Source organism: Emys orbicularis, chromosome 3, assembly GCF_028017835.1.
Source record: "Emys orbicularis isolate rEmyOrb1 chromosome 3, rEmyOrb1.hap1, whole genome shotgun sequence".
Classification (NCBI taxonomy): Eukaryota; Metazoa; Chordata; order Testudines; family Emydidae; genus Emys; species Emys orbicularis.
This window is the reverse complement of record NC_088685.1, coordinates 141734089-141749472: the sequence shown is the minus strand read 5'-3', so window position 1 is coordinate 141749472 and position 15384 is coordinate 141734089. Positions and strand designations below refer to the sequence as shown.

At 42.6% G+C, this 15384-nt stretch overlaps 1 protein-coding gene across 1 annotated transcript in view; it reads right to left on the bottom strand.

Annotated features, from left to right (window-relative positions):
- Nucleotides 1-15384, bottom strand: part of WDR64 (WD repeat domain 64) — a 145030-nt gene that overhangs the window by 123162 nt on the left and 6484 nt on the right. Inside the window, exons 3-5 of the mRNA XM_065401461.1 lie at nt 9496-9598; nt 8818-8921; nt 4273-4302 (exon numbers count right to left, since the gene is read on the bottom strand). Coding sequence (XP_065257533.1) covers nt 4273-4302; nt 8818-8921; nt 9496-9598 — 237 coding nt within the window. The remainder of the gene's footprint in view (nt 1-4272; nt 4303-8817; nt 8922-9495; nt 9599-15384) is intronic.

Sequence of the window (15384 nt, the reverse complement as noted above, 5' to 3'; positions counted from 1 at the left end):
CGTCCCCCATTCTGTTGGTGTGGTCTGCAGTCTTTGGGACTAGACGTATAACTTTGTATTTGGCTATATTAAAATGCATTTTGTTTGAATGGGCCCAGCTTACCAAGCAACCCAGATCGCTCTGTATGACTGCCCTGTCCTCATCATTATTTACCACTCCACCAATCTTTGTGTCATCCACAGCTTTTATCACCAGTGAATTTATATCTACTTCAGGATTACTGATGAAAAAATTGACTAGCATCAGGCCTAGTACAGATCCCTGTGGAATCCCACTAGAAACACCCCCATTCACTGATGATTCCAATTTACAACTACTTTGAGACATGTCCATTAGCCAGGTCCTAAGCCATTTAACATGCATTTTATTGCTGTTGTACAGTGCTAAGGTTTAAACCAGCATGTTGGGCAGTACTAAGTCAAATGCCATACACATGTCAAGATATATTACATTTATGTAGTTATCTTTATCAACCAAACTTGTAATCTCATCAAAGAATGAAATCAGGTTTGTTTGTCCATAAAACCATAAAGCAAAATAGGAAAGGATCTATTGACAACTCAGGTTCTTCTTAACTATCTGGTATTTGGAAAGGTTCAGATTGTACAAGTATTCCAGGAGACTTGGCTTTTAGTCCTGGATCTGCCACACAGTTGCTGTGTTATATTGGTCAAACTCACACCCTCCCTGTGCCTTGACTTTCCTGTCTTTTAAATGGGACCATTCCTTTCCTATCATGGTTTCATGAATCTCAGTTTTTTAAAATGCTATGAGAACTTAGACTGGAAGGAACATAAGATGTTATTCTGCAATACAATGGCAAGAGCAGTGCTGCTGAGAATTACCTATCAGCAGATGGAGAGTTCAGAGAGATTTTCTCACTTAACTTGGCATCCAGCCTCACTTCATTTTCATAAAAGATACAGATTGATGGATGATCTAAAAGTGGCATCACAGACCATATTAAATCAGATGAAAATGTCTTAATTTCAGACAGAGAAGAACGGATTGTTAATTCTACCATGATGTTTCTGAAGATCTGGGAACAGAAATATAAGTCCTGCAAAACAAAGCTGTCCAGCTATCCAGAAATTAATCAGGAGATACAGCAACACATTATTCACAGCTCTTCATTCTAACACTAATTTAGCTGCTGGGGCTATGACCTCAGCTTGTGTAATTTGACACAGCACCTCTAAAGTTACTGGACATGCAGAGATTTATATCAGCTGAGTAGCTGTCCCTGAAATTTTACTAAGAGTTCAGATACAGACAACTGAAAGGAAAACTACAATTTTAATATGCACTCTTTATTTTTTAAAACATATCTTTGGTTCCTAAGGAGTTCCAGAAAGACTAATTTTATAACAGCACATATTCGAGCTGGCTGGAAAATGGAGTTTCTGGCCCATGAAAAATATTTTGAAATTTTCTTTCATCCTGATTCAGGATGAAAAGTCAAAATCTTGAAGTCTTTTGCAGAATGAACTATTCAGCAACAGTTCATTCCTGACATATCAAAACACTGGTTTCAACATTACTTTTGACCTTTTCTAACCCAGAACAGGAAGTCCAATAGTGGCCATTTTGATTTCAATTTGCAGTGCATCAGTGAGTCAGGAGAAGGGCAAGAGGAGGGCTAGTTGAATAGTGAGGGGAGGACTGTCTGACATACATACACAGATAAATAAAAACGTATTGTCCCCAGGATGGGAGATGAGGGGTAGAAGGGAGGGACCCCTTACTAGTCCAGGAGGTGCTCCAACATCTGAGAGCACGTTTTGGTGGCTGATTGCCACCCCGGTGAAGGGTGGTCCCTTATCCCCAGGGGAAGGCAGTCCAGGATCAGTACCCTGGTATGCCATCTCTGGAGGAGACACCCGAGGTGTTGGGGGATACACCAAGCGCCCTATCCTGGAGGCAACAGCTACCTATTTCCCAATGCAACATTGGCTTCGCTTCCCAGCCCCTGCTCTCTGGCATCCCCAGGTGCATTCCCTAACACCTAACCTTGGTCTTGTCCTTGCAGAGCAGGACAAAGCATGTCTGCACTTGCAAACCACGAGGGAGCAGGCTACCAAACTGCCCTCTCCTCTGTGGGATGGCAGAGGGAGGAGCTGTGTCGGCTTGCACTGGGGTGCTGTGGGAATGGCCGACAAAAGAGCGGTGTAAGCACAAGTGTGCCTCCACACTTGATACATGGAGCAGCATGAGGCATTCCTCAAGTGGTGTGCCAAGGCTACACAGCCATTGCTCAGCCAGGCTGTAGCCTCAGCCACCAGCCTGCTGCTCATATGGAAGTAGAGGAGGAGGAGGAAGAAGCTTAAGGGGATTTACCCCTTAGCTTTAGCTCCTTAAATCTTGTTGGTTTATTGAACCCATAAACAAACAAAAATTGTTAAAAGTTATTGTTAATATTTGTATTCAAAAGGCAGTGACCAATAGCTAATCCCAGAGATCCAAGATTAGGGCTAATCTACACTACAAAGACTTTGCTAGCATAGCTATACTGACACAGGCTCCTAGTGGGGACACTGCTTACACAGGTTAAACCACCTCCCCAAATGGCATAACCTGTGCTGGTAAACGGAATATTTTGCCTGTATAAACTGTGTCTACATGGGGGCTTTTGCCAGCCTAACTACATCAATAAGGAGAGTGATGTTTTTCACATGCCTGACATAGCTATGCCAGCACAACTTTAAACCAAAACAAAGGGTTAACACTAACGCCAGGTCTACACAACAAAGTAACTCATTATCACTGCAAAATACCCAATGGTATATTCTCCAACCAGCAGGCAACAAAATCATCCTAAATGTTTCCAAAATACTGAAAGTTCATTCATGTTTGTTTAGGAAAATCAGGGTTACTACTAAAAAAAAAAAAAACCCACAAAAAACAAACAAGCAATGAAAACAACAACAACAAAAAAGCTGTGCCGTGATGCAGCAGTATCCCCTTTCCTAAACAATATTTTCCACAATTGTTACATTTAAAAAGAGTCAAAGAACACCTTGCTCCTGTTGGACCTTCCTTCAAATCACATTTACATTCACAGGATGAATCCTTCAGCAAAGCACTGGGGACTACAGAATTTTGAGGCCCATGTCAGACAAGCATAGGATTTATGCAAGGCATTTAACCCCTGTGTTTGGTTGTGACACTTTAATACCAGCTTGTGGGTTGGCACAGCCAGACATTTGGTGCGATTTCCACTTCATTGACATGCATACCACAGACTGTTTTAACAACTTCTGACAACATCTATAAAAACCGCAGAATGTTATGGGTGATCTGATATAAGGATATTAACACAGAGATCTATTAAGTTAGGAAGGTGCCAATGCTCAAACAGTAGCAGATAACACAAGCCATAGCTGGCTTCCATAGCCTGACCAAAATAATACACACCTACTTGTGCATGGGAGGGTGTTTCTGCTATCTCTTCAGAATCATGTGTGTCTATTTTAAAATACATCCCTGTAGTGACTACAAAGGTCAAATTAGTCCTTGCAACATCAGTTATAAGTTTTGATGCACAAACTGGCTACTGAGCTGCCTTTTTTGGTGGGTGGTAGTTGGAGAAGTTGGGTGCGTGGCCTAAAATACCTTTATTTCCTCTTAAGCGACACCTGCTTTGGCGGATCTGTCAGCATAAATGCACTGGCCCTAAGGGACAGGATATCTGCATTGACTGCAGCAAGGGGTCACATCAGCTGTTTGGATTGATGACAGACTTTGGTCCTCAAATCCTCTGAGGTAATGTGCTTTCCTAAGATCTGCAGTGCTATTCTCAGGGTAAAATTTAGCCTTCAGGGTGTATTCATGTATGTCAGTCAATCAACCATACGATGCAATTAGGAATTGATAGAACTGTATTTCCCTACTCAGCATGACAGTTTTTCTTACTAAAATTGTAGTGTCAACTGAATGTCACCCTACAGCTCCAGAAAAGATGTTGGAAAGATATACAAGGGGGTTGGGGCTGGGTGCGGGGAGTGGGAGGGAAGAGGCATTTGGTGGAAGAAATACTTATCTGAAGCATCCTTCCATCCAGGGAAACAAATACCCAAACTTCTCTGTAATTGAGAGGGAAGAATTGAACCAGAATGTCCTGACATGCAGCACTATGCACAATTATGCAGGAGACTCAAGGAGAAAAAGAATTTTAGAATTTTCAATTAAAAATCAACAGTTAATGAAGTGAAATAATTAGAAAGTAAACATTATTCTATCTAATTAGAAGGGGGTAAAAAAACCAAACTTACTGCAATGTTTGTGCTTGTCAGAACCCTCATCTGAAAACAAAACAAAAAAAGAAAAAGATAATCAGTAACTGGCAAGGGAATTAAAAATCTGAGCACAGTCAGTTCAACAATCACCACAGACAGAGAGTTAGTCACTGTGCTTTTTCTAGGATCTGAAACCAAATGGAATAACCAACCATGTCTCATAGACCATAAGGGACCATCATGGTCATCTAGTGTGACCTCCTGCACGTGTCAGGCCACAGAACTTCACCCACCCACTCCTGTAATAAGCCCATACCCCCTGTCGGAGTTACTGGAGTCCTGCCAGTGACTTAGAGCAACAAAGAGAGAGATGCAGTATCTGTAAAATGGGAATCAATAACTGCCATCTGTCTGCACTTTGAGATCCTTGAGGGAAAGAGAGAAGTGCAATATGTCCATTTTTATAATGGCATTCACGTTAAGTCCTGCCCTGATGCAAGGCTCCTGACTCCCAAGAAGATCAGTTAGTTTCTTTCTTTATACAGGACCTATTCAGGTTGCAAGAGTGAGAATCCTGGACCACCCTTTTCTCTCCTGCATCCCCACAGGCAGGCAGCCACCTCCTCCTACCAGGATCTCACCATCATCCGTTTGCCACTGGTTCCTCTCAGATGTGCCCAAAACCCTCTACTGGCAGCTTCAATCATACATAGAAAATCTAGGATCAAATTCTGCCTTTGGAGATGCAAGTATGGAACACTTGTTGGCTGCAGTGGGAGACTGAGCAGGAAGCTGCCTTTTCAAGTCTTCCCTAAAACAAACTCCACACGCTGTGTAGAGTTAACAATCCACTGGCTTCCTGAGGTTTGGCTTTATTGACAAAAACATTAAAAACAGATTTCACCTCCAGGGTTCTGCCCAGGCCTGGCTGCTCCTACCACTCTTCATCAGACCATACCCTAGATCCTCCCTCTCTAGAAAGCCCCTCCCTTATACCTGATGGGATGGGTAATGAGATCTTGGCCTTAAATTTAACCCCTTCCCAGTGGGCTCAACATTTGCTGTCAATCTAGAGTGTTTCAGGCAAACACTGCCAGCCTGTGAGAGCCACATACATCTTAGAAAGAAGGTAGAATTTTGCCCTCAGAGAGGAATGTACTGGGTTAGAAATTAATAATTAATTTTCCTTTGCCTCTAATTTAAGCTTTAATAGCTGAAGACATGTGGGAGCATGTGCGGGATTTACATTACAGCACTCAGTCTAGAAAAGCCTCTATGCTGTATTTACATTGGAAGATAATTACATCTGAACAATTTACACAGCACACTTGGATGATGGAAGTGTGTCACTTGATAAGTTAAGTGATGATGCTGAAAGCTGTCCTAACCCATCCAATCTGAATCAGTCATTCGGAGAGTTGTGTAATGTAAATAACACATGCAGCTGTCAAAGCAATAATTTGCTGGAAATCATTTATTTTCCACTCTTTTATTAGTGTAGAATGAGGCAAACAGATACGCTGTGGGATGACTAGAATCCTCTTTACTATTTCTGTTTTCATTTGTAAAACAATTTTTTTCTTCCTTGCTATTTCCACCTCCCCTGGCTTCCAATTATTCTCAATTCCAGCCCCCCCCCCCCATCCCAAAATCTCCACATGAGGAGAACACACTTTTTGAAGGAATTGACCTGGAAGGGCTACAGGGTCCCATACAATTGCTTAGTCAAATTTGACTCCTGAAAGCTACTTTGTGTAAGGTTAGTGGTTCCAGGAGAATACTAAATCAAACTATATGTTGCTTGTGCATACCAGTGTATTGACTTTGATGGAGGCATGTTGGATTTACACCAGTATAGAATGCAGAATTTGTCCTTAAGTCTATTATACCAGGAGGAATGTTTCCGCTTAGATGGGCACCCAAAAATGGCATGATAAAGATCCAGAAATTCACTACTCACATCAGACCAGGCATTGTCCATGGATTCATTCAGAGCCACTGACTCGAGTGGGAAATATGTGCAACCAAAACCCAGCACCCATTCAAGTATCTAATCAAGTACAATCAGAACCTTAAAATAAATAAAACCTGAGTCTATTCATGAAAGGCAGTGCTCATGAACTGACAACCCAGGAGAGAAATGGCCTCTATATGCACATTGCAAGACCCATAAGTTTAGTTACAAGGCAAGCTTCCTCATATCATATGACCTGCCAATATGCTGAAGAGCTGACCTGGAGGAAATACCACTAAAGATGAGACAGGAGGGTCTGTTCCTTTTGAATCTTGGTCTCTGGATAACAGACTGCTGAAAAAGGTGCTAACACCATTGTTGGCTTTGATGTGGGCTCTTCTGCCAGTAACTGGAATCAGACCAACTGATTTCACAGCTCAAGAGACAAATTCTGCTCTCACTTGGGTTCTGTCTACACTGCAGTTGGAAGTATGATTGCAGCACACACAGCCATACCGGGGCTAGCTTTGATCTAGCTAGCGTGCACACTGATAGCATGCAGTGAACCCATGGCAGCATGGGCTCCAAGGCAGCCCAGCCATGTGAGTAAGTACTCAGGGTCTCAAGTGGGCTTGTACAGCCGATGCTGAAGCCCCTGCTGTTGTGGTTTCACAGCTCTTGGTACTCTCACCAGCTAGATTCAAGCTAGTGTGTGTATGTGTACATGTGCTGCAATCGCAGCTTCGACAGCAGGGTAGACATATACTGGTTCTGGTGTAAACTCAGAGCTATTCCAATGAAGCCAATGGTATTACACCTGTTTAAATCCACGGTAAGTGAAATCAGAGTGTGACCCACTTTGTAATGCCTTCATCATTTTCCAAACAGCATGCATAGTTATACCAGCATGACTCAAAATCTCCATGCACAGCTTCAAAGAGCAAGATGTAAAATCATTTAAACTCTGGAAACAAAATAGAGACACTGATGTCAAAGTGACGTCAATGGAAACTTGGAGGAGGCAGCAGCGCAGAACTTTCTAAATAGCACAGGGAAAAATTTATTTTTTATTGCTGTGCTGGGTGGAATTCTTTTGCCTTGGTGTGTAAGAGGGATAATGTTCCTGAAGACAGAGGCCTGGGCTTTCAAATAAATTATTTCAGTAGTTACCAAATGCCTCAGTTTTGCTTTGGCATTTAATTACCCACATGAATCTTTGGTTGCCTAGTTCACTCCTTCCATGAGCATTATGTCCTAATTAGTTGAAACACCTGGACTATGTTATTGCTGCTTTAAAACCTAACTGCATTTTTACAATATTGTGATAGACAAGTTGCATTCTGATCACAGAAGTGACAATCTGCACGGATGTGTGATTTATGTCCACTGCATTTTATAGCCTGGCTACAGTATATTTCTTTAACCATTCATAGAGTATCTTAGACTCCTTAACAAATGTTGCTTTAATAATATTTGGAGTCTGAACTGCTATTAAGCTGGTTATTGGAGAGTACTAAGTGAGCACACTGTTCTAACCCTTCAAGATTCATAGGCCTTTTACATCAGAAATTCCTCAAAAGGTGGAAATTCCACCCTGACACAATGCCATTAACTTGAGAGGAGCTGTGTCTTTTTATACCAGGGCTGAATTTGGCCCCAAGACTTTAAAATGTCAAATAGTGCACATCTGGGAGAATTTCATAATAGACCTTCCACACCCACATAAACCCTGTGTTACCTGTGCTTGGGGCTGAGGAGGTGATGCAACTGCAACAGGTGCCCTCAGACATTGCAGAAGTGGGCTCCCCATTGCCCTGAAGAGAGGACTGCTTATATCAATGCACAAACACAGAACGCCTGCATAAAGGGGTAAGGCAGGGCTGCAGCTGTTCTTGTAGCCTACAGCCTAGAGAAGTGGCTTTGGAGCAGCTGTGATGCAGGCCTGTGGTCTGTGAGCAGGTCCCTGTGGAGTTCTGAACAATGCCCATTTATCTGAGTTTCAGCATGTGAGTTCACCTCCGATGAGTGACTCTTCGAACATGCAGTCAACAGGTTACTTCCATGAAAGCATTTAGACATCAGTATAAGTTAAGTTGCTCAGTGACAGAAATATGCTGTGACAGCTACATCTTTTCTGTTTTAGTACACAACAGAGGCATAATTTCATGATGATAATAGAAAAAGTGCTAAGAAGTAAAGCCAGTCAGTGGCAGATATGGGATCACAGAACCCCCTGGTGCCTGAGTGAATTTTTGGAGGACTCGAGGACCCAGCTAGTCCAATATCCTGTCTCAAAAAAATAAAAATAAATACCCCCCCCTCAAAAAAAAAGCCACATGAGTTTTTAGAAAAAGCTAGACAGTTCCTGAAGAACTTTTGAAATTTTAAGTGTCTGCACTTTCAGACAACTGTTGCAAGCTTGAAAGCGGGCAAGATTCACTAAAAATAAATCCAGTGACTATTTCCCTCAGGACTTAAAATTGTAGCAAAATTAACCTTGTTAAAAAGACATGTAGCTTTTACATATAAGCTTTTACATATAAGCATGCACTTCTGTTTCATACTTCTTCAGTACATAATATACTAACCAATGGGCTAAAGAAAAATCTAGCATGAATCAGAATTACCTGACTGTTAAAAATGGTTAACGTTCCTTTCTGAGATGCTGTTACCATGAAATCCAATTGTGGCACCTTTGCTATACACTTAATCACATCTCGTCTCTTGACACCTGCAAGTGAAATAACATTTTTCTTTATCTCACAAGTATAAACAGCTAAGGAGACTAGGCAAAATACATAACTAAGAACAAGGTGATAGGAGCACTCCCCTCACTCCCAAATATACAGGGACTGAGTTCAGAGATGTAATAGATGAGCATGCAGACTATTCTATACTGGCTTTAAATAATCATACTGAATTTTCAAATATTAAAATCTTGAGGATGGGGCTGGTCCCATACAGCAAGTTGCAGAGGAATGTGGGGATGGGTGGGGGGAGCAGAAGAGGTTTGTTAAGAGGAAGTTTGGGTCAGGTGATCTAGTCATTTAAAAATAAGAAGAAAAGAAGAAAACAGGAAGAATTTAAGAAAGTGGGTGAATAGGCAAGACCTGTGTGCTCAATGTGTTGGGTGAGAAATCTTCAGGTACAAACAGGATAGGGGCCTCGGATTAAAAAAGGGGGGTATATTATAAACATGGTAGAACAAGAAGTGTGCATAACAAACAGCCATGTGACCTCATAATTGTATCCTCAAAAAAGTGTGCACTAGAGTAGATTTTGGAATGAATATTAAAAGATGGCACCTGCTTTTGTAATCCGCTGTCTTCGGGACACCAGGAAAACCATGTTTTCTTCATCTAGCTGGGAAGCGAGGGCATCACCTTCTACTATAAAATAGCCAAAGATCTGAGGAAAACCCATAAGAAAAAAATTCTAAAAAATATGAATATATGCATAAAGATAAACATTCAGCTGACTCTGCTCAGTATTATTTAACATCTTTTCTTTAAATAATCACCTATCTATACAATTATATATATATAATCACCTACTGTTATTCCGCTTCCCCTGACCACTGTCTACTTGTTTGTTCTTAGATTCTGTGTTCTTCTGAAGTGTTTGGAAAACACTGAGCACTTAGTGGGTGCTACTGCAAATAATAATTCTATTAAAATGCAAAAAAACTATTAGTGTAGTACTCTAGTTAACATTTTACATGCAAAAGTCTTAAATTTTTAACATTTTCACACTTCCGCACTTCCTGGTACAGGATAGGATTGGAAGAAATACTGAAACAATAGAAATATATTACTTAGTATCCTCATGAGAAAAGCTGAACATTTGAACTTCTGGATTTGTATCATACACTGTTTTGAAGCTTTGAGGTTCCCCCCATACAACGTTAGTGGAAAACAGGGGCATGTGAGGTTCCAAAATGGAAAGCCCTCCATGCTCTGGGTCCAAAAGCAGAGCAGATGTTTCCTCATGAAGTGACTCCCATCTCACTGTGCTGCAAAACTTTTCACTCTTTTCCTCCTCTCCTCATTATGCATGTCACCGGGGCCTGGTTAAGAAGACCCAGCTGCCTCTGCTACTCAGCCACCTAATCCCTTCCTGTGTGGTTTGAAAAAAATCTCTAAATCTGACAGGAAAAAAATGGGATTGGAAGTCTTGACTCTACCTTAGCAGCCACATGGGCTCCCAAGATCCAAATAGGTCACATACCCCATCAAAGTCTCTTCATTTATTTTTCTTTCACTAGTTTTAAAAATAGTGTATTAGGATGCAAGTCAAATCTTTGCACATTTGTCTCGCCTAGTCATTTTCTCTTTTATTACATCTATTATCCATCCTGACAGTTCCAATTTATGCCCTTTAGTGCCATGTACAGAACATTCTGCATAGTCTTGCAGGGCAGCTTTAGTGCTCTCATCTTTCATGGCATTGCTGTGACCTCAGTCATTCACACTCTAAATGATACTGCAATCAACTGTCAATCACAGCCCTTTACATTCTTCCTTCTGACCCCTCTTACTGCTGCTCTGCAGTTGTCTCTCCTTGTAAATACACATGAATTAGAGTTCCTCTTACCTGTACAGTTTTCTTAAGTGACATTTTGCAGTCACACCCTATTGATTCCTTTTGCAATGTCACAGCATCACCATCTTCCTTTGGTCTCTGATGTAAATCAACCTTAACATTGCCAATAATTCTTATATAAACTGATGATGCTAAAACATGGCAAACGGTTGATTCTTGCCCCTTTTAAAAGTTGATTAAATCCCTTGATTATTTCTAGTACTAGCATCCAACCTTTTCAGGAAACACTGGAAGATTTGTTTTGGGCTGAAGAGCTATCATTGAATTTGTCGATTGTTATTTAATATTTACATGGCGGTAGCTCCCAGAGGCCCCAATCCAGGCTGGGGCTCCTTTTAGGTATGTCTACACTGCAGTCCGAGGCCTGATTACAGCACAGGTAGACATACCCACGGTGGCTTTACCTAGGCTAGCATGGTTACATATATTAGCGTAGATGCAGCAGCTCGGTCTGTACAAACACACTGGGGACAGTGATTACATACTCGCATTTCTAGCCCTCACTGAAGCCCATGCCGCTGTGTCTTCACTGCTATTTTTATCTGTGCTAGCATGGGTATGTCTACCTCTGCTGCAGTCACACTTAGGATTGCAGTGTAGACGTACCTTTTGTGGTAAGATGCTGTCCAAACATGGACAAAGGCCCAGTGCTCACCCCGAAGTGCATGCAAGAGAAATATAAAGAGTGCAAGAAGAGAAAAAATCTCATACATACAATTAGTGTACACATTCACAACTGTTCTGCCTCTCAACCTGAGGGAGAGTCGGGGAGTCAAAGACAGAATCTCCGACTGTGGGCCTGAGTGACACGGAGGGAGGTGAGGTTGTCAGTAACTGAGAAAGGAAGGAGTTGGGAGGGAAGGCGCTCTGTTTTGGCCAGGCAAAATTGAAGCTGATGGCAATGCAACCAGGAGGGGATGTCAGAGACAGGTCAGAAGTGCAGACACAGACCGGAGAGTCATTGATAGTAGAGACTGTGTGAATGTGTGAGATCACTGCTGACAGAGAGGGTGGTCCCTCTGACCCTGGATGGCAGCAGAGGGCCATCCATATTTCACTGAGAGAAAGAAACTGCAGGGCGAAGGAGACAAAGCAGCTATAGAAGGAAGAAGGGAAAGCTGGGGATGAATGTGAGGCTTGAAGGGGAGAGTCCAAAAGGATGGAGGGATGACTGTGAAAGGTGGGGGAGGTGGACAGAGTGGAGACAGAATAGGAGCCAGGCTTGTGAAAGGTCACAGAGCAAGCTAGTGGTAGAACTAGGAGGAGAGCCCAAGAGTTGGTTTCCAGTCCCCTGCTCTAATCACTAGAGAACACTGCCTCTCTCCAAAATTGCCTGTCTTGCAGCCACCACTAAACCATTGCTATCAACCAAAATAAAACAAAACAAACAACTCCTCCTGTGCCTAATTCTTGGAACGGTGTCAACCCCATTTGACCTTATTAGAGCCATATCTAACCAGCTTAACTCAACCTACAAATGTTTATGATTTGGTCCTATCATTTTATGCATGGTTATGAGAGATCAAAAATGGCTGTGGATTCCTTTGGCCATGTTGGGTACAATGCTGGTTTGGCTCAATTTAGCTAAGAATGAGTTACAGTGGACCTAGATGACTCATGCCTCTCCATATGGGTGGGGGGGGGCACAATGTAAAGGGGAGGACACATTACTGCCCCACATGTCTCCTTTGCCCAGTGACACCCTCCCTCCCTCCCCCCCCCCCCGCACCCTACACCCAGCCTGGGGCTGCCACGCTCTCCCTGCCCTGCCGGAGTTACCTGAGCGGGGAGGTGCAGGGGGCTCTGTCCGTCTCCCACTGTGCCTCCCCCCACCAGCATGTTCATCTGCTCTCCCTGGCAGCCAGGTCCTGGTGGGGAGCAGAACGGAACTGCTTCTCATGCAGCTGAAGCTGGTCGCTCCCGGTCACTGCTCTGTGCAGTGTAGCAGTTGCCTGAGAGAAAGCCTGGCTCTGGAGGTGGTGGCAGACCAACCCCCAGCCCAAGCCCGGATGCTGGGGACAGGAGCCAAGCAAGCCGGAAATGTGCCAGGGGGAAGAGGGGACTCTAGCTCACTCGGCCCATCCCTGGCAGCCAGGCCTGGGTGGAGGGTGGCCTGCTGCTGCCACCGCCCCAGCCAGATTCTCTCGCAGGCAGCTGCTGTGCTGCACAAAGCAGCCACCTTGAGTGGTCGGTGTGAGAAGTGGCTGGTCTGGTCCCGCCTCTTCTTCTCCCTGCCTGGGCTCAGCTTCCAGGGACAGGGGCCAAGCATGCCAGGGGGGGTGGGGTGAGGGGAGGGGGGACAGGCGCAGTGAGAGAAGGACAGATCCCCACTCCCTCCCCCCTGGCAGGCCAAGTAGAAATCTGGAGGCTGTGCACTTGAGCCCGCATGCCCCCACCCACCCGCCATCCCACGCATCACCTATGACAGTGGACATAATGTTTGTTGGGCTCAGACAATAAACTGAAGGTCATTACAATCACAAAATTGTAGGACTGGAGGGGACCTTGAGAGGTCATCTAATTCAGTCCCCTGCACTCATGGCAGGATTAAGTATTATCTAGGTCATCCCTGACAGGTGTTTGTCTAACCTGCTCTTCAAAATCTCCAATGATGGAGATTCCACAACCTCCCTAGGCAATTTATTCCAGTGCTTAACCACCCTGACAGTTAGGAAGTTTTTCCTAATGTCCAATCTAAACCACCCTTGCTGCAATTTAAGCACATTGATTCTTGTCCTTTCCTCAGAAGTTAAGAAGAACAATTTTCTCCCTCCTCCTTGTAACAACCTTTTACGTACTTGAAAATTGTTATCATGTCCCTGCTCAGTCTTCTCTTTTCCAGATTAAACAAACCCAGTTTTTTCAATCTTTCCTCATAAGTCATGTTTTCTAGACCCTTAATCATTTTTGTTGCTCTTCTCTGGACTTTCTCCAATTTGTCCACATCTTTCCTGAAATGTGACGCCCAGAACTGGACACATTACTCCAGTTGAGGCCTAATCAGTGCGAAGTAGAGCAGAAGAATTACTTCTCGTGTCTTGCTTACAACACACCTGCTAATACATCCCAGACTGATGTTTGGGTTTTTTGCAACAGTTGTTACACTGTTGACTCGTATTTAGCTTGTGGTCCACTATGATCCCCAGATCCCTTTCCGCAGTACTCCTTCCTAGGTAGTCATTTCCCATTTTGTATGTGTGCAACTGATTGTTCCTTCCTAAGTGCAGTACTTTGCATTTGTCCTTATTGAATTTCATCCTATTTACTTCAGACCATTTCTCCAGTTTGTCCAGATCATTTTGAATTTTAATCCTATCCTCCAAAACACCTATAATCACTCCCAGCTGGTATCGTCTGCAAACTTTATGAGTGTAATCTCTGTGCCATTATCTAAATCATTGATGAAGATATTGAACAGAAGTGGACCCAGAATTAATCCTTGCAGGACCCCACTCGATATATCCTTCCAGCTTGACTGTGAACCACTGATAACTACTCTCTGGGAATGGTTTTCCAACCAGTTATGCACCCACCTGATAGTAGTTCCATCTAGGTTGTATTTCCCTAGTTTGTTTATGAGAGGGTCATGCAAGACAGTATCAAAAGACTTACTAAAGTCAAGATATAACATATCTACTGCTTCCTCCCATGCACAAGGCTTGTTACCCTGTAATAGAAAGCTATTAGGTTGGTTTGACTCAATTTGTTGAAATCCAACAAATCCATACTGACTGTTACTTATCACCTTATTATTTTCTAGGTGTTTGCAAATTGATTGCTTAATTATATGCTTTGTTATCTTTCTGGGTACTGAAATTAAGCTGATTGGTCTATAGTTCCCCACATTGTCATTATTTCCCTTTTTATAGATTGGCACTATATTTGCCCTTTTCCAGTCCTCTGGAATCTCTCCTGTCTTCCATTACTTCTCGAAGATAATCGCTAATGGGCTCACATATCTCCTCAGTCAGCTCCTTGAGTATTCTAGGATGTATTTCATCAGGCCCTGGTGACTTGAAGACATTTAACTTGTCTAAGTAATTTTTAACTTGTTCTTTCCCTATTTTAGCCTCTGATCCTACCTCATTTTCACTGGCATTCACTATGTTAGACATCCAATCGCTACTAATCTTTTTGATGAAAATTGAAACAAAGTCATTTAGCACTTCTGACTTTTCCACATTTTCTGTTATTGTTTTCTCCCCCTCCTTGAAAACAATGGTTGCCCTGTTTTAGTATAAGTAAAATCTGGACAATTTCAGGACTCTGCAGGTTTTTGTAGTTCAGTTTCCAGCTCTTGCTTCCGTTTCCATTTATTACCCAGTCTCCACATGATACATTTCCTAGATTAATGTCCTGGTATGTGCTGTCATTTATAAAGTCATCGAAGGTGTACAGATAGCTTCTAATTCACATTATCAGCAGATTTCACACTAAAAAAAAAACCTCTACAACTTTTCTTTGCAGTGTCATATTTCAAAGAAGGATGGTTATGGCTAAACCTAGATGAAATAGCTTCAATAGAACTTTCATTTCTTTAATTCCTTCTATTTCTAGTCATCACATAATTAAGCATTGCCATTTTCAGAATG